The following is a 19,632-nucleotide window of genomic DNA, read 5'->3' as shown; positions in this document are numbered from 1 at the left end:
CCCCCACTGCGATGGAAAGATCAGGTGGAGAAGGACTTGGCTTCACTTGGCGTTTCCAATTGGCGTCAGTTGGCACAGAGGAGAAACGACTGGCGTGCTTTGCTGAACTCGGCCAAAATCGCTTAGGCGGTTACAGCGCCAAAAAAAGAAGAAGAAAGAACACGCTCTTATCTAGTGAAAAGATATTCTAGTTAGTGTTGGTGGCAAAAAAATTTCTTAGAGAAATGAGAGGTCAATATTCTCTTAAATATTTTATGTACTCGAGTTCGCCAACTTTAAGCCGAGGCTGGAAATTGCAATAGAGCAACGAATTGTACAATATTTTTGTGTTACAAGTGGCTTGAATATACAAATTTACCTTTTAATTAACAATAGCTTTCTACTTGTGTGATCAAGTTGAAATTTTCAATTCAAGTGTTGCTATCAAAATTCTATTAGTAAAATGAAGTTGTTGCACAACTTCCAGTAATTTTGCAAAAACATGCCACAGAGGTCACTGCAGCTGCTACTTACTACATAGAGTAGTTGGTGCAATGGCCTCAAAAGTCATGGCTTCATAGTTAAATGTTGAATGTTGAGCAGCATAGCAGGATTGTTAACCGACGAAGGATACTTGAAAGTATGGAATTGTTCAACTAACTACTTATTCAACTTACAAAATGTTTGAACTTTTAACGCACTTTTTACTGGGGTGCATATTTTGTATATATTTACTTGTATGTACAGATAACTTGCATTTGCATATATTTAATACAAATGCATTCTACTAAATAAGTAGGTATGTATTGCATGTATTGGAAATAAGTAGAATTTGCATGTGGCAAGAGTTCGAAACGCTGCGAGTTCACAACGGATTTGCGGCTAATTTTATGCCTTGGGGCAAGGAGAGCCAACTAGCCAGCCACACGCTGATGCTGATGCTGACGCTGACACTGGGTGGCAATTCTCGCAATTAGTTCCTTAACTTCTTGCGCTGTAGCAAAGCTGTCAATACCCGATAGCTTGCATATTGTTACGAAAAAAAAAGTTACGCCAGTGTCGTGTACTCGAATTAGTTATGCAGTAACAGCACCAGCACCGGCAATAGTAACAACAACAACCACAAAAGCAACTGCCCTTTTTCACGCTGCTGCTGCTGCTGCTGCTGCTGTTGCTGCTGCTGCTTTTGCTTCGCCATACATCCGATTAATCGAAATCTACAACTTTTGCAGCTGAGTAAATCCCATTTAGGGTCGGTCCAACATTATTATGCATGCAACTGCAGCTGCAAGCCAAAGCAAAGCAAAACACTAGCAGCTAGACTAAGCGACATACAGACATACTACATACATATGTGAGTAAGAGTTTGTTTATACATTCCTATTGCAATATGTATGTATGTAGATAGCAATAAAATCAACAACAGTAGCAGCATGGTTGGTTGGAGGCAGCAGAGCAGGCGCTGCAAATATTGATACAAGACTCATTAAACGCCCACTTATCAGCGATGGAGGTCCCGCCGCCGCGCACACAAACAAACGTCACGCCAATTGCAAATGCAACTGCAGGCACTTCGGCTGTTGCTGCAACAACATTTACGATTGTACGATGGTACGATTGTATGTGGTGTGTATGCATGCAGAAACAACAGTGATAGCCCCAGTCGCTGTACATAGTACGTATGTGGCTCTTGCTCTTTTGCTAAAGCGTACGAGTTTTGCCGCAGCAATGATATCTAAGCATCAGTAGCGAACTGGCTGTCGACACATAGGCTTTTATCAATGTACCCAACAAGCTTTTGAGGCTGTTCTCCGTAGATTGAAAATAAAATTTATTTTTGGAGTTTGCAAATAAAAAGGCAGAGTGGAAAAAGTGTCCCGCCATTTTTTTCAAAGATGCATTAGATTAGAAAGAATCACGGCCCTCACGAGTTCATGATTTTCGAATTTTTTTAGAAAATGTATTTTTTAAATTTTTAGCAAGAAATGCTGATGACGCAGAGCCACAAAGGAAAATCGAGGGAGAGCATCATCTGGAACTTGTTTAGAGTTCATTTGGAGCTCAAATTCTTGTCTTCAATCTCTGCTGATATTTCGGCTAGAAATGGAAATGGGGCAAAGGTGTTTGACTTTCGTTTGTCCTAGATTTAGATGTGATGAAACAGAGATCGTGATCCGCGAGACCAAAATTTATAGTTGAACTGAGTTCAGAAATGTTCCATCTTGATATCTCTTGTGGCCCCGTGTTATTTTTTTACTTTTAAAGATTTTCACGGGATTTCAGGCTTGTTCATATTCTACTTTTGAGATTTTTTCTGTGATTCCTTAATTTAATTTCCGGCGCCTTTGTGATTCGCCGACGCCACGGATTCTACGTGCGTTACTCTTTGGACCCTTTTTGGATTATTCTGAGCTTTTATCTCGAGAACTTTCCGGACTTTTGGGGATTCTTCGTGTTCTTCTTTTTGGAGTTTTTTAGAGCTTTCGGGATTTCCACGGGATACTTCGTGCTTTATTTTTCGGGTTCTTTTGCAACTTTCGGGTCTTTTTTACTGACCTTTCGGGAACTTTTGGATAATTTGCACTTTACTTTTCAGAATTCTCCGATACCCGTTGGAGATTTCTCGAATTTCTTCGCGACCTTTCGAAATATTTCTGAGAGATTTTTTACTCTGCGCTTATAACGAAAATTTTGTTACCGATTAATAAATTTTCTCGTCCATTTTTAAACAATTTTCGGACGCTCTGCTCTCTTGCAACCGGTAAATTTGGTTAACACCTTATAGGCTAGAAACAAGATGCTGCCGCTTGTTTTTTTTTTATAACAAAATTTTCCAGTAACAAAATGTTCGATAACATGCAGAATAGCCCTGTTCAAAACGTGTTGGTTGTTTCTTTTTTGCCTAACATGCTAAACTTTCGGAAGCCTTCATGAGAACATCGACCTAGCAACACCAGCAGCTCGAGAATGGCTGAACCCGGAGGCAGCCTCATCAAGTGAAACATGATAAAAAGGTATTGCTGTAGCTTAATAAGGAGAATCCGCAAATGTGTTGATGGAGCCCAAGGTGAAATTGTTGCAAAAAGATTGCAGGCGTCGTATAAAATTATCCGAAAAACTTTAATAATTAGAGAGCCACAATACCGTACAGACAGAAAGAAAGGAAATAAAATTCTTGAATGGAATATCAACGGCGAATGAGACTAAATATGTCGGTGATATCCACGTTTTAGAAGTCTAATAGCCTTCACCAATAACCTCGAATCTAAATGTAGGCTAAAATGTATAAAAGCTAATTGAACAGGTTGCGAGGGATCTAAAGCCAAGTGGTTAGAGAAACGGAATACCTACTCGGCAAAGCATTTCTGCCCGCTCCTCACTTTAGCCTCATGCCATTCCGGACCGAAATAAGACTATAGATACAGAAATTGACCAAAAGTTGTTCTTGAAGATGATAGACAATCCTGGTTGTAAAATAAATTAATGAAAAACCTATTTATTCAGCATTCTGCACCGTACATTTATTTTGAACGATCTATGTATATCGTGGGTGATTGGGATGCATGCCTGCCTATTTGGATACCTCTCGTCCTCATGCAATACCGTATACTGCTGTTGATGGTGCTTCAAATGCCTATAGGTTTATGTTGCATGCATACAAATATATATATGTATGTACGTTGTTTGTTGGTGTCAGTTCGTCTCTTCTGGGCACTGAATACCATTAGATGTGTTTACTTCGATACCGATGCATGTATGTATGTAATTGTATGTATGCATGTATGTGTGTATGCATGTATGTATGTATATGTATGACTTTGCACATTTACTGCCAACATCCAGTGGCAATGTCCAACGGCAACAACAACAGCGTGACTAATCTAAATTATGCTTCATTTGTGTGATTAAGCTGAGCTTGGCCGCACGCCCGCCGCCTTAAAGCGTTGCTTAGGTTTTTTTTTTGGTAAAATTAGGAAAAATAAATGTTAAGACTGTTGAATATGCGATGAGCTGCATGCAAATTGGTTGCATACATTTGCGTTGTTAAAGCATTTAAGGACTTAGATTTGCATCGCTATCTCCAATGGAATGTGATTAACAGGCAAGCTAGCTTAAAGTGGCAATTTAACAAATTTTAATTCAGCTTATACTTACATGCATATGTAGTGCATGTATAATCCGTATAACATTGGCTTGAGAGAATTCCATATATTACAGAAAAAAGCTATTGGGGCTTATATTAGCTATTATATTTAAAAAAAAAAAAATAATCGAAATTCCTAAAAAAATCCTAATGAACTTAAAATATGATTTCATCGCTTTTCGAGGCAGAAAATACTCGACCCTACTATACGAGTAATTTTTCCCAGGAAATTTTATATGAAACTGTCATTCGCCTGTACCAATGTATAATTTCCTACCATTTTGACCCTTAAGAAAAGAAAATAGGAATAATGGAGTTTAAAAATATCTCAATGGGTTTTCTTCAAGAATAATGCCTTCTTACTTTTAGTAGGATTATCATTTCAATGAAATCAGGAAGGAATTCTTTAGATTTTTATTAAGTTACCTAAATGAAAGAAAATTAAAGAAAAAAACAATCCCGGGACATACTGAACGGCAATATTGTATTTAATAATATGAATTTAAAATGAATTTAAAAAGACGTCACATAAAATCAAGAAGAAGTACTTTCAATAAATTGAAGTAAACATTTCATAAAATTAAGAACGGTTTCTTCAACGGTTTCATAAAAAATAAAGTAGTTTAAAAGCTTTATAAATTTTCGTTTTCATACATTTTTCAATTTTCAAAACTTTTGTAAAGTTACTTTATTTTTTATGAATGAGGCTATTATTTTCTTATTTTAAATCGTTCCTTTTTAAAGTTTGCGATGGCGCTTATATAAAAGAGTGTTTTTAAATAGTTCCACTCGAATAATCAAAATACTTCCTTGGCAAAAGTTTAATGATTTTTGGTGAACTTTAATTTACTGATATTAAAACGCGGTACTTTAAGACTCAGACTCAACGAACTTTTTTTTTGCGTTACGGTCTAATATGTACGTTTCAACTCGAAAGTTTGCCAAACATCTTTTAATACAAGAGTAAATAAATATATACATATAAACATACATATGTGGTTGATTTCCTTTACAGCCCCTATTTTCCGAGCATAGTCTCACACACCACAAAACAATAATTAAGCTAAAAGCCCTTTTTGTTAGAACTAACTACATAATTGGGATCAACATTTTCAAATAAACAGCTTTAATGAAAAGTAACCAGCGGCATAATAACTTCTCTCTCTCTCTCTCTCTCTCTCTCTCTCTCTCTCTCTCTCTCTCTTCATTTTTTTTTAACATAACCAAAGAGAAGGGTTGCCACTGTTGGTTGTTTCCAACCAAACTTGGTTGTTTTTCTTTTATTTTTTTCTAATTTTGTTGTTGGGTAGTTCTTCCTCTGGTTTGGTTTTTTCTTTACAAAAAGTATTATAGCATACTGAATGCCTAAAATGAATAAATGAATTTTTCAAATTACTATTTTTAATGTAACATGTTTTGATATGCACATTATAGTGGTCCAAAAAAAAAAAAAAAATTCGAGATAGGGCTTGGGGCACCTTCCAAAATTTTTCCTCTTGCCGAAAAAGGTGCTCATATTGGACTCTAGAAGTATTGAGTACATAAACATATTAATAAAGCAATTAGTTAAGAAACCTAAGAACATTTCAATTTTAAATTATTTAAAAAAAAATCACCAATACTTTTGTCAGTTTCACAGCGATCCTGTAGCGCATTTCAAGGTCATTGAGCACCCTGTATTGGTTAGAGTACAAAACTGAAAGTTGATATATTACATATATCAAAAGGAAAACTCCGAGGGGTGTCCCGTTTTCTAGGAAGAAAATTTTTTCCGCCCTCAAAAATTGGACCACTCAAAGGCACAAAGTAAATATGTGACTTCCGAAATAGCAGCTATAACTTCTACCAAAATGTAAATTAATGTTGTTTTTTCACAAAATTTTCATTAAAAAAACCGGCATCAAACTCAATAAAATTGTTGAATTTTTGTTTTTTTTTTTAAATAAATTCTGCTTTTTGTAATTGATAAGTGATAACTAATTTGGTTGATTTTTTTTTCAATTCGGTTGTTTTTTCTTCAGATTTTGGTTGCTTATTTTTATAACAAGTGGCAACCGTGCCAAAGAGTCTGCTTAACGTCATCATTGGTGACTTAGCGATTTCTGTAAGTTTGAGTTTTTCTCTGCCTCCTTGCAACGTACGTATGTATGTATGTACGGCTAATTTGAATATAAAGTGTTGCACTCTCAGCTAACTGTGGCAATGGGAAGTTGCTGTTGTTGTGTATGACTTTGAAGGGGTTGTACAGTTCAACGGAGTCACTGCAAACAATTTTGCATATTCGTTTTTTTATAGGAAAATATGTATGCAATCTTTATATACATATTTATAACTGCATATTTATACCCACATGCACGCATTCATATATGTGTGTGTATGTATACAAGCCCAGTACGGAAAGAAACTAGTTTAAATATTGATGTTCAACCAGTTTTTTACCCACCACAACTAGTTGGAGATCTGATTTTCTTCCTTGGAACGAACTGTTGACTTTAACATAGCGATGTCCTAGAAAGCTGTCAATTATCCATCCGACTCTGCATTTGATATCAATTACTTTAAAATGCATTTGGCTTAGAGCACTTAAAAGTCTGTATGTTTCTTTTGCAGTTGTTTTTTCAACCTATTTCAAATTACTTAGTTTTAAATGCTGAGATAGTTTAATTGCCCAAAGTTAGATGATTTTTCAACTAATATTGAATTATGCATTTGCAATGATATCAAAAGTGTATACTGCGCCAAAAGTATAATGGTTTTTTCAACCGAGTTTTTGTTTGATTTTTTCATGTTATTTGTTGGCTTCCAGCAGGTTCGAGTACGAATGCTGTCAGCGGCAACTCATAATTTTTGTTTTTTTTTCTGTTCTTTTGTTTTTCTTTATTACGAAAAAGCATCTGTAAATTGCATAACCGAATTAAACGACGAAGAAAAGTGATTCAAGTTGAACATTTAAAGACAAATTTATAAAGCGGTTGTAGCTGAGTGTGTAGATATGCTTGCTGTTATTTGCTAATCCCGTCAGAGGCAACGTGTTAAAATGATTATAAAAATGTTTGCTTTGTATGTCCGAATTATGAGAAAGCATCTGCGCAGTGCAGAACATAAGCGTGTTCAAACGAAAAAATCGCCAACCAAAAGTTTGGTTAATGTAAACAAAATTGTGGTCAATATTACCAAATCATTGTTGAAAATATCAACCAAGGCATTGTTAATACATATTAACCGAAAATCGCGTTGATTCCTTTTTAAGTTTAAATTTGGTAATGTCAACCAATTTTTGATTGATTTTTCTCTCAGTGTAAACCTTTGGTTTATATCAAGGAGGCTGCTAGGTGATTATACATCAATTTGAAGTTAGTTGCTACATAAGTAAGTAGAAATAAATTACTTTTTCTGAAGTAATTGGTTGAGCTATGCCGTACTGGGAGGATATTAGATTGCCTCAGCATCTCATAAAATTTGGTGTATTTGGAAATGACAGATTTAGGCTTCTCTAACAAGCACTTTTTTTCATTAACAAAGTTTATTGGTACTTAAAGCATCATACTTCTCGGATATTTCCTGGAGTTTTAAGTTTCAAAGTAGGTAGAAACATCCGCCTTCACTTCCGCATGCAAAAGACGGAAGAGTGAGAGAGAGACTCCGGCCTTTGACGATCCTCTTTTTTCTAGGCGCATCTTGCTGGTCTCTAGGAATGGAACGAAACTCAGGAACTACAACCATCTAAGAAATCGTCGAGTTTTTCTTTATCAGCGAACAATAAAATATCCTCTAAATGTTTATGGAGACTTCCAAAAGTAGATTCATTAACAAGATCAAGATACCAACTAATCGTGACAGTAAATAATATCAGAGGTTCCACGGAATTCCTATAAAAATGGCGCTTAAAGCGCTTACTATGTACTGAGTCCATGGTTAGACATACATAGCGACTATATTTTTTATTGTGGCACATTCGCTTGTTTTGGACAGACGGTTTACAGTTAATGAAACAACAGATAGGCAAACCCGGTAAGCGCTAGACAACAAGACAATACTCGAACTTTGCTTGCTGAAATCGGCTGAATCTTATTTAAGTAGACCAGACCAGTCTGGATTCTATTTGAGGAAATGTATCCAGCGGAAGGATGGTTATCCTTGTGCGAAATTTCCTTGGCGTTGTTGAATAAATTTATCTAATTAATCGAGTCAGTATTTTGCATATTATGGTCATTCCAGGAGCTGATAAGTAGATTCATTTTTGAAATATCTATCCAGAAGGGATCCTCTTGGTTAGGGTTTGTTAAACAAGCACCGATCTCGGCCATGTTAAGGAAGCGTGTTCAGCACCAAGCGAGTCTTTCTTACTATAGTTTATCATCGCCAGAGCCTGTTTTAGTACATACAAATACACATACATACATACTTACACTTACACATACATCTCTATCTAAGAATTGTGCGCTCTTTAGCAGAAACACTCGGAAAATATGTCAACTGCACTCATCTTCCGGGCGTTAAAACAAAACATACCTCAAACAAAGGACAACAATGCGTTAAGGACTTGCAAATATCTGCGAAAGTTATTACTCCTGCTGCCAACAGCTCCCCAAACTCCTGCCTTACTCGAGATTGTATTGCGGCAATTGTTTCATCATGTTTACAAGCTGGCAGATTGCCGCAATGGCAACAACAAGCAACCGAACGCCGAGTCATTGAAATGAGACGCACTCGCACCCCCACCCCCAACGCAGGACAACTTGAGTGAGTGCAGCAGCAAAAGCAAATGGAAATAATTGGGGTCAGGGTTTCTTTTATGTACAAAACCACCGCCTGTAGCTGTATGTGTGTGTTTGTATGCATATGTATGTATGTATGTGCTCAAGAACCAGTCCGTTGGGGTCTACCGTGGCGCCGGCACGCATTGAGTGGCATAATGAAGCCGCAAGCGAACAGCCACCCGGCCAGCCAGCTAGGCTAGGCTTTCATCGCTCCCTTGTTGTTGTTGCACGTGCAATTGGCTTTCATATGACTGCATATGTACATGCATGAATGAATGAATGAATGAATGGAATCATTTATAAATCATGACTCTGCCATGCTGACATATGTGCCACAGATTCTTTCATCCTTTATACTAAGTATATTTCATTCGCTGCAATTCATTTGCTACCAGATCATATCATTATGCAAATGCCTTTTGTGCCATTTTTACGACTACTGACTGATTCAGCTTTTCGTTTTCTTTTTGTTTTCTTACAGCGCTCACCTTTACAATTGAGCCGCAGGATGTGGTCGTGCCGGAGGGACATTCAGTGCTGCTGCAGTGTGGCGGCACAGCACAAATCGGCAAAACAGCGAAATTGTTACCGAATATACGTTGGCGTGGACCAGATGGACAGGATTTGGGTATAGTGGGTGACACATTTCGCACGCAGTTAAATAACGGTTCGTTATACATAAGTTCAGTTGAGGAGAATCGCGGCTTGACCGGCTCCTATCAGTGTCTACTAAGCGCTGATGGCATTGGCAGCATTGTAAGTCGCGCGGCAATCGTGTCGATAGCGCGTTTGCCTGATCTAAATCAAGACTTTATCGAAACGTATCTGCTGCCCGGTCAGACGGCCTACTTTCGCTGTATGATCGGTCAAGTTCAGCCAGGCATCAAGCACGCCGTGCAATGGCTCAAAGACGATATACCGCTCGTGTTGGACAAGTTGCGTATGGTCGTGCTGCCAAATGGCGCTTTGGAGATCGATGAGGTGGGCATTGGCGATCGCGGCGCCTATCAGTGCAACGTGACATCGGGCAGCGTGTCGCGTTTGAGCAGCAAGACAAGCTTGAACATCAAAAAGATGACAGATCCGGGTGGCGAAACCCTAGTAGCGCCATCATTTCTGGTGGGTCCCTCACCGAAAACCGTAAAAGAGGGCGATAGCGTTACGCTCGACTGTGTGGCGAACGGTGTACCTAAGCCGCAGATTAAGTGGCTGCGCAATGGCGAGGAGCTGGATCTCAATGACCTGGATTCGCAATTCTCCATCATCGGTACGGGTTCGCTGCAAATTTCCTCTGCCGAAGACACCGACTCGGGCAACTATCAGTGTCGTGCAAGCAATAAAGTCGACTCACTCGATGCGCAAGCCACTGTGCAAGTGTTGGTGCCGCCTAAGTTCATTAAGAGTCCGAAGGACAAGACCGCTCACGAAAAGGAAGAATTAGAGTTGGAATGTGCGATACGCGGCAAGCCGAAGCCGCTGATCCAGTGGTTGAAGAACGGTGATGTGATCACGCCCAACACTTACATGCAGTTGGTTGCAGGTCACAATCTGCGCATTTTTGGTCTGCTGCAGTCCGACGCTGGCATGTTCCAGTGCGTCGGCACGAATCCGGCGGGCAGTGTGCAAGCGGCGGCGCGGCTGCGTGTTGTTCAAGCGGGTGAGTAAAAAACCCGTTAATGTCCAGAAAATCTATTTGTAAATAATGAGAAGCTAACCAAGTTACCGTACCTCTGTGTATCTACTAATGTAAAATACGAAACGCTTTTAGCCAACAAAATTAAGCTTTTTTGTATTGAGAAGCTCTGTGAATTGGACGTAAACGCAACTGGCTTCAATTATAACGCTAACCCAATGAGACTACTAACTACATACCTATACCCTCTAACAAGCTTAAATAACGAATAATCGTTGGACGCCTAATTAATTTTTTATGTTGTATTACTTAAATTAATTTTTAGTTGCTTTGTGTAAAGGGTGCTTGTACCACTTAACTGAAAACATTTTCATTCGCGGCTTTAATAAAAGCCAGCAATACGGCGTTCGGTTTTAACAAAACTAAAAAATCCCAAACATTAACAGAACCCCTTAGTGAATTATGTACCACGGTATTACAAAATAAAAAAGACATGCAATTTTTAAGTACAGTTGTCAATCGCGCATTTCAAAAAATTGTGTTGAAAATCTTATTTATAACCTGAAATTCAGGTCTTGATGAAGGCAGTGGAGCCGCTGTCTTTTAATTCTCTCAATATTTTGACCTCTTTTGATTATTTTTCTTTTGTTTCTTTAATGTTCATTATTTTATTGTAAAAGTATAGCTCATTATCCAACAATAAAATAACAAGTAATTTGCAAAACATTTTTTTTAAGACAAGCTTTTATTAGCGGTTAGTAAAAAAATCAACCCCCGCACCACCTAACGGGGTCGGTAATAAACATTTCAAATTTGAACCATATCGAACTATAAATACGGGTTTTCCAAATATCTCAACACCCGGGTTCTGAGCTAAGTTTAAAGTTTCAAGTCTCTAGTTCATCGGTTAAAAATTTATTGCAAGATTTGATTACACACAGGTGAAACATAATAAAAGCTTATAATAAATCCAAATTTCAAACTTTGGACAAAAATTAGAAAATATCCACACAAATTTCATCCAAATTCCAAGATTTTTAGTTAGAATTTCTTGGACTATTTTTGGTATGCAGTTTTACAGTTTATTTCATTTTAATATAAAAGAGTGGAAGCATCGCAAATGAGGAGACACCTCAGATCGGATTATGTTTTGAAACAAAGAAAAAACCTCTACTATACAATGCATGCATCAGCGTTTTGACGACAATCGTCTGGACGATATCGTGCTGAGATTGTCTTGTTTTATGAAAACCAAAAATTGTTGGATCGTTTGTGGGATATCGTCCACTCAATTCCAGTTTTGCTTCACGTAACAGTAACAGTAGCACGTAACAGCAAAACAATACATTCGCAGGAATTGAAAAACTATTTTAAGAGTTCATTACATCCTTCTTAAGCCAAAAAATATCAAAAATGCTACTTTTGAAGGTAATTTGTAAGTCCACATTGAATAAAAATTAACCTTGTGAACAATGTGAAAATTTGGTTTTTTGTCTTTTTTTTACCTAAAAACAGCATATAGATAATGGATTCATAAAAAAAATTAAAATACGACATTTACTAAGTCACCTGTTGTAATCAGTATTAAATTGTGTAATTATAAAAATAAGCGTTCTATTCTAACAGATTCGTGCCTATAACTACAGCAGATGTCTCCCGCTCATAACAATTTTCGGTTAATTGTATTACCCTTATCGCTTAATTCTTATTTCAGCCTAATTTATGTTCATAAATAAAATTTGCTTTCGATGTATGTATGTATTTCTGATCAGTGCGATTATACAAAATACTGATTCATATTTGATATTTTTTTTAATTTGATTTTGTGAAGTTATAAAATACATAGTTATTATATTTTAAAAATTATGTTACTTTCATATTTTCAAAAACTAATTTCTTTATTTTGGTTTCCTTTTTTATTTTTACTTTATTTTCCCCCACTTCCCATCATGACACGCAACATTTTTTCAAACATCATACACCACTCTCCCATCATTCCTCCCTTCCTATCCCCAAAGGCAAATCTAAATATTACCGCCCATCCCCTTCCAAAACGCCCAAATCTCGACCACTACCATCAGCTTCACCTATGCGTCGACGCAAAGGTGGTGGCGGCGCCGCCTCTTTAGATGGACATACTAAATCAATTGATCATTTTGACACATTCGGTGATGCCATAGACACGGCCATGGTTTCGTCAACACGTAGTCTCTCCAAAAGCGCACTGGACAGTTTACTCTCACAGAGAGGCCGTAAATTGCCAAGGCCAGAGAGACCACAAAATGACAATAGCTATGGTGAATTTGCCTCACTGAAACACATCGAACAGTTGGACATGGACATGGAAGATACGGACAGTTCGTTGGAATTGCCGACAAGTACGCATGAATTTAACGGTGACGACGTTAACCAGGAAGATGGTGATGATGACGAAGACGATTACGACGATTTGAAAGACAATCAGGAGTTCATTGACGCTTACAAGCACGGTGACGATCCCAACAAAGTACTGAACTCTTGGAAGAATAAAAATAAAAAACAAATATCCTCAGCCACATCCAATTCACAAGCGGCGTCATCAAGTTCCTCCTACTTATCCTCAGATTTAGATGGACTCGAAGCTGACATAGGCATTACTGGTGTAGCCAGGACAGACGCAGCTGGTGGTATTCTTCAAACCGTCGGTGGTGTTACGCATATAAATGGTGCTTTGCTGAATCGTTTGCCGAGTCCGCCACGTGATTTGGTTGCGCAAATTGTGAAGCCACGCTTTGTGACGCTCAGTTGGATGGAACCGATGAAGAACCCAGTCGAAGTTGTGTCCTACACAGTGTTTTACAAGATGAACAACAGTGAACGGTAAGTGAATTTTTGATCAAAACCTAATAGCGTATGTGATTGAGTTGGAATGGTAATGGATGCAAGTTATTTAAAAAAAAAAGAAACTTGCACTGAAGTGATATCTCGATACTCTGCTGAAAAATATCAACAAGTAATTAGTCAGTAGTTTTTATGAGAGAGCTTTGGTTCCTAATCCTGTCTAGAGGTACTCGTTAAGTGTCGATTAGTCAGAAAAAATAACAGTCCGTCCAAAGCGTAAATGACTGCCTTTCCATGATATTTTCGTTACCCTCCATCTCAACAACAAATGTACATCCATCATTATTTCAAAAATCAGTTAGTCATTCTTTACGCTCGCGCGGGGCAGCCTAACCTAACCTAATCTACGTCTCAAGATGACAGAATGATTAATTTGTATCTTCGGAACTACCCTGGTTACAAAAAAAAAACATACTTTTTCCAACATTTTAAATTTATACAAGTACCCGTAGTTTTCTTGTACAATTGCTAAATGAATTGCGCTTTTGACCATCTTATCCACTATTTCGTGTCCTTTGGCGTGCCTTTGGTCCTTCCTTCGAAAAGCTTTTCGACATTCTTCATTTTCGAAAAGCTTTTCGACAGCAGTCCAGATCAACTTTCCCAATTTGAAGCGTGGGGCCAAGTAGTCCACTTCGGCTCTCTGATCGTAGCTTTTTTTTTAGAAAGTCGCCATCAGAAGTCCTGTGGATTTGATCGCAAAGTTTTCTTCAGCAAAGTCGATCGGTAGTATGCTGAGTATCTTTTCGGGTAGTTACATAGAATTTCTTTTTGCAGTCCACCACACAAGAGTACCATAAAGAAAGATGCACCTACTAGTGCTGTGTAAGCCGAATGGATTATTGTAGGATATTTATAAGCCTCAAGTAAAACATTATTTTTTTTACTGCTTGGTGTGGCCTTTACGTTTAAGTCCAGTGGAATTCAGCTTTGGCAAGACGCTCGTCCATGTAGGTGAACAACAATATGTGTCGACGAAGTCTCTTTACCACCAAAAATTCATCATTGAATTGCCGTTCCTTTACATGGCAGCTGTAGTAGACGTTGCAAAGACTCACTTTTTTTTTGTCTTGGCCCGGCCATCGCATTTCTTCAATGACGCTGATGTCAGCCGTAAGCTTCCCGAGCGCATCAACACAGACTATTATGTTCCTTGTGCGACATTACCAATTTATTGGTTTTCCATTTTTCTACAAAGTCTTTCCAATTGGCAAACAGAAAACCAATAAAGTAATACATTTTCTGCTATGCAAAGACAAAAAGTGAGAATTCATATTAAAAACAAATTGTTGACGCCATTTCGTTTTAACTGCAACCATTCTCTTAAGAATTGTGTAAGGACCTTCTCATTTGCTCTCCCTCACAACTAAATCACAGTAATTTGCTGGATGCCTCGCATAGACGCCAACAACGGAAGTCGCGCGAAGTCTGTCTACTACTTCGACGGCACCACTGTCAATTCAATAATTTAATTTGAAAACATCTTTTGCAAATTGCCAAGTAGAATTTCCTTATTTTGGCAATAGCTATTTACTGCTCTTCCTTTAATCGCGCGCCTTCGCATTGTTTCTGTATTTGGCGCAATGACTTTGCATATATTTATTTAGCTACTGTGCAGAGTTAATGGCGTGTGGTGATGTGCAGAAGGAGCTAGTCAAGCATAGTGGAAAGCAGACATCTTCCGCATTGTCTTTGAGCTACTCCGTGCCGATGGGTAGGCCTTAGGATGTCGACGCGACTGACTTGAGTAGGCGACAAACAAACAAACGCTTTCCTTAAGCATTTAATTTCAATATTCAGCTACTTGGAAAAGCTCTCCAAATGACATGGTTTCAAATAGAATCGAATAGAATGGGTCAAGGCTCCTTATTTTTTAACTACGCTACATGATTACTACAACAAATAATATTTCACCGTAAAGTCTCTACTTTATATATTCACTAATTCTCTTTATTTCTGTAATATTTAGCGAACAAAAAATCGTCACCAAATCTCATGATGACCAACAGGTGAATATACAAAACTTGTTGCCTGGAAAAACATATCAGTTCCGTGTAGTGGCCAATGCCAACTTTGGACCCGGTGACTCTTCTGAGGTAAATCTTTAAATTTTAACTGCTTTAATATTAAAAATAATCGGTTTTTTACGTTGAAAGGTTTTGGAAGTACTCACTCAACCGGAGGAAAATATTGCTGGTCCGCCACGCAACGTTGATGGGCATGCGACAAGCGAAAGAGAGATTTTCGTTAAATGGGATCCTCCCACAGTAACCAATGGCGATATATTGAAGTATCGTATATACTATTCTGAGGTATGGCGTCGATCCCGATGCATCGATATGAGCTTGTAGAATACTTAATTTTTATTTTGTATCGTTTTTTTTTTTTCAGAATGACAGCGGCGCTGAAATGTATCAAGATAGCACGTCTCTGAGTGTTTTGCTCTCCGAGTTGCGTCCTTATACCGAATACACCATTGCTGTGGTGCCCTTCTAACAAGAATGGCATGGGTGACCCATCAAATGAGATAAAGTTAAGACTTACTCATCCACACCCACAGAACCCCGAATAATGTGACGCTGGAAGTAACAAGTTCAACGGTGAGTTTTGGAGAATTCGATTTTTTTTTTTATGTTTCTGGTGTTATTCTACGTTATGTTTTATTGTGTCATATTATGCTGTTATGTTATGTTGAGCTATATTATTGTTGTATTTTGTATTTAGTTTTATGCTACATAATATTTATGGTATCCTTCTTCGTATACTATACATACATATATGTATATATATATAGCTTTATGTCTCATAAGTAACTTTCCCCTTCACTACCTAATTGTTGTTCATCCGCCCGCAGTCTGTTACAGTACACTGGGAGCCACCAGCTGAAGAGGAGCGCAACGGTCAAATCACAGGCTATAAAATTCGCTACAGAAAACTAAAAGATACGCCACAAGTGAAGAGTACGCCAGCAAACATACGCTACTTCGAACTAAACGGCTTGGAACGTCACTCTGAGTACCAAATAAAAATTGCCGCTATGACCGTGAATGGCTCGGGCCCCTTTACCGAGTGGAATCGTGTCATGACGCTCGAAAACGATTTGGACGAGACGCAGGTGCCTGGCAAACCCGTTTGGATTGGCATACATCCTGGTGGCGATAACATTGCGTTGCATTGGGGCCCACCACAGCAGCATGAAATCAAAATACGTAGCTATGTGCTCGGTTGGGGTCGTGGAATACCTGATGAGAACTCAATCGAATTGAAAGAATCGGAACGCTATTATGTACTGAAAAATCTAGAATCAAATACAGAGTATGTGGTATCGCTGCGTGCGCGGAATGTCAAAGGCGACGGTCCACCGATTTATGACAACATTAAAACGCGTGACGAGGAACCACTCGACATACCCGTGCCGCTTGAAGTACCTGTAGGCCTCAGAGCCATTACCATGTCCAGCTCATCGATAGTCGTCTACTGGATAGACACCACGCTGAGCAAGAACCAGCATGTCATCGATAATCGTCACTATACCGTGCGCTATGGCATCTCAGGTTCTAGTCGTTATCGCTACCACAACACCACCGACTTGAATTGCATGATCAACGATCTCCGACCAAATACGCAGTACGAGTTTGCTGTTAAAGTTGTGAAAGGACGCCGTGAGTCCGCATGGTCTATGTCGGTATTGAACAGCACTTATCAAAATGTGCCAATCACGCCGCCGCGTGAGCTAACAGTACGACCGGATGAGCAGAATCCGCAAAATGTCATACTACAATGGCTGCCACCCAAACACAGTCTGGGTCAAATAACCGGCTACAACATTTATTACACCACAGACACAACGAAACGCGACCGCGACTGGTCCATTGAGGCATTCGCAGGCGATGAGACAATGATGATGCTGCCCAATTTGAAACCCTATACCACTTACTATTTCAAAGTGCAGGCGCGCGTAGGAAAAGGCGCCAGTAATGCGCCCTTCTCAGCGCTTGTAGCCTATACGACGTCGGCGACTGTGGTGATGCAGGAACCGAAACCCATTGCAAAGGGTATCAGCAATGAAATCGTACTGTATTCGGTGGTGGGTGTAGTTATATTAGTGGTAATCGTTTTCGCGGTAATAATGGTGGTTGTGTGTCGACGCAAGCCCCAATCCACACCCGATCACAACAAGAAGAGGTACGAAGAGTGAGTACGCTATTTTTACTAATTGAATTTCTTGAGCTGACAAAAATGTTTCTAACCAATTTTAATATTTTTTAAGTAGCTACCAAAATGTGGGAGTGCCAAAACCGCCAGATCTATGGATACACCACGATCAAATGGAGCTGAAGAATATAGATAAGAATATACACAGCACAACGCCAGGTGAGTTGAAGCAGTGTAGCTAAAAAAAAAACAAATGTTTTTGGTAAATGTTAGATGGCAAAACATACATACATACATCTCCCAATTATAGTTTGTAGTGATGGTGCTTCGAGTAGCGGTGCCTTAACATTGCCACGCTCCGTGGTGCACGAGTACGATGTAGACACGCCTGTGCCGGTTACAAATTCATTAGATAAACGCTCGTATGTACCTGGCTATCTGAGTAAGTCGCTGCAAGTCGAAGCATAATTGAACATGTTTTTTATTTACGGAATTATTCTTTTTTTTTACCACACTTAGCCACATCGATGAATTCCACCATGGAGCGACCCCAATATCCACGCACGCAATATAATATTTCAGCCAACCGCTCACATATGACCGTCGACACGGGTCACTCGCAGCAGAGTTTGACGCAACAGTCAGGCTCTTTGGCACAAACACCTGAGCATCCCTACGGGTATGAGGGAAATTTCTGGTAAGTGATCTACGATCTACCACTCGAAACATATTTATGAAAAGTACATTAGCAGCTAATAACTTAGCTAATCGCATGAGATTCTCTAAAAACATCACTTATCGCTTAGTAAAAAAATTAATTACCAACTATTAATTCATTTGGCGAGTGCGAAACAAACGCCCATTTTCGTGTTGAAAACATAAGCTGTGGAAGATAATTAGCAACCAAGTGTTTTATGGAAAATATTTCAATTTTATTTCAATGTCTAAATAAAAAATAAAAATTTTCATCGGCAGGCGAAATTTCAGTGTAACATCAAATTTTTTTTTGTTTGTATTTGTTCGTTTCGAAAAAAGTCGTTGTATTGAGATTTCTGATATTCCCCATCCAAATTATAAACCAGCACTTCCAAAGGAATCGTTATGTCAGCCATCTGGGAGAAAATATGTGAAGTTTTCTCGACGCTTGTTCGGCCGTCCCGTCGCAAAACGCGCGTCTCGTTCAGCCCCAGCACATTGCATCGCGAAATTATACGTCACACGAAACTTTCGGCCTCACCAAATCCATTCTTTAATTTTCTTGCCGAAGTACGCATGAAGGCCAGTGGTGGGGAACTCACACGGCCAGGCTGTGGTCCGATGTCACCACGCGAGAGTACACGCCTCGCAAAAACGGCAGGGCGCTTATGGAATGCAATGTCAGATGAACAAAAGCAGCCCTATAGGAGTATTGCACTGGAGCAGCGTAAACTGAAGCGGTTGCGTGGTCGACGGCGGCGTTCTAATTTATATGCGCGCAGGCGTAGAAAACGCAGGAGTCCGGTACAGTGCGACTTTTTGTTGCCACCACAAAATCGAACCAAATCGCAAAAGGATACAACGCGGTCATCAAATACGTCAATAAGTAGTAGCACCTGTGATGGCGATGGCAATGCTGCAGACACCGGCAGTGTTTGTTCGGATGGAGGGGAGAGCAAAATTTTGTGCTAAATTTATGTTTGTTATTGTACACTCTTTGTCAATGAATTGGTTGCATTTGGTGTGTTCATATGTGCGTCTCTATATTTGCTATTGTGCTTATTATACTTCACAATGTTTTGTATTTTAATCAATGTAAGCGAAATTTTTGTTTTAAAAAATTTCAATAAAATTATATTTAAGTGAAAAGTGGTGATTTTTAATGCAATTTTAGGCTTTATCCTATTTATTATTTATATTCCTATAATCGAAATACTTTCTTACAGCAATCCTGGCTATCCAAATGGCGGCGGTGGTGGTGGTGCCGGCCCTGGCGGCGGCGCAGCCAGCAATGGCGGCGTTTCAACTATTGAGAGTTCTAAGCGTGGTCATCCGTTGAAAAGTTTCAGTGTGCCAGGGCCACCGCCAACTGGAGGGGTAACACC

General features: G+C 39.0%; 2 protein-coding genes and 1 long non-coding RNA gene across 3 annotated transcripts in view; 2 read left to right on the top strand and 1 right to left on the bottom strand.

Annotated features, from left to right (window-relative positions):
* Positions 1-19,632, top strand: part of fra (neogenin protein frazzled) — a 111,408-nt gene that overhangs the window by 87,935 nt on the left and 3,841 nt on the right. Inside the window, 12 exon segments of the mRNA XM_017613645.1 lie at positions 9,365-10,540; positions 12,535-13,375; positions 15,366-15,492; positions 15,553-15,708; positions 15,788-15,889; positions 15,891-15,924; positions 15,927-15,956; positions 15,959-15,996; positions 16,251-17,581; positions 17,670-17,770; positions 17,862-17,993; positions 18,071-18,248. Coding sequence (XP_017469134.1) covers positions 9,365-10,540; positions 12,535-13,375; positions 15,366-15,492; positions 15,553-15,708; positions 15,788-15,889; positions 15,891-15,924; positions 15,927-15,956; positions 15,959-15,996; positions 16,251-17,581; positions 17,670-17,770; positions 17,862-17,993; positions 18,071-18,248 — 4,246 coding nt within the window.
* On the bottom strand, positions 17,618-18,130 carry LOC108361112 (uncharacterized). Its single transcript, XR_001847233.1, has 3 exons — positions 18,062-18,130; positions 17,847-18,001; positions 17,618-17,789 (listed from the first exon to the last, which is right to left on the bottom strand). It is a non-coding gene; the product is annotated as an uncharacterized LOC108361112 (long non-coding RNA).
* On the top strand, positions 18,577-19,277 carry LOC108361110 (uncharacterized). The gene has a single exon (XM_017613648.1). It carries the CDS (start codon positions 18,653-18,655, stop codon positions 19,217-19,219), a length of 567 nt encoding a protein of 188 aa, XP_017469137.1. The 5' UTR covers positions 18,577-18,652; the 3' UTR covers positions 19,220-19,277.

This window comes from Rhagoletis zephyria, unplaced genomic scaffold (genome assembly GCF_001687245.7).
Source record: "Rhagoletis zephyria isolate East Lansing unplaced genomic scaffold, Rhagoletis_zephyria_1.1 Rzeph_scaffold_00697, whole genome shotgun sequence".
In the NCBI taxonomy this organism is placed as follows: domain Eukaryota; kingdom Metazoa; phylum Arthropoda; class Insecta; order Diptera; family Tephritidae; genus Rhagoletis; species Rhagoletis zephyria.
The sequence above is the reverse complement of the archived record's forward strand: the minus strand, read 5'-3'. Positions and strand labels throughout refer to the sequence as shown.

Bases quoted from the DNA above. Each gene is read 5' to 3' on its own strand.
- LOC108361110 (XM_017613648.1), top strand. From the start codon at position 18,653: ATGTCAGCCATCTGGGAGAAAATATGTGAAGTTTTCTCGACGCTTGTT.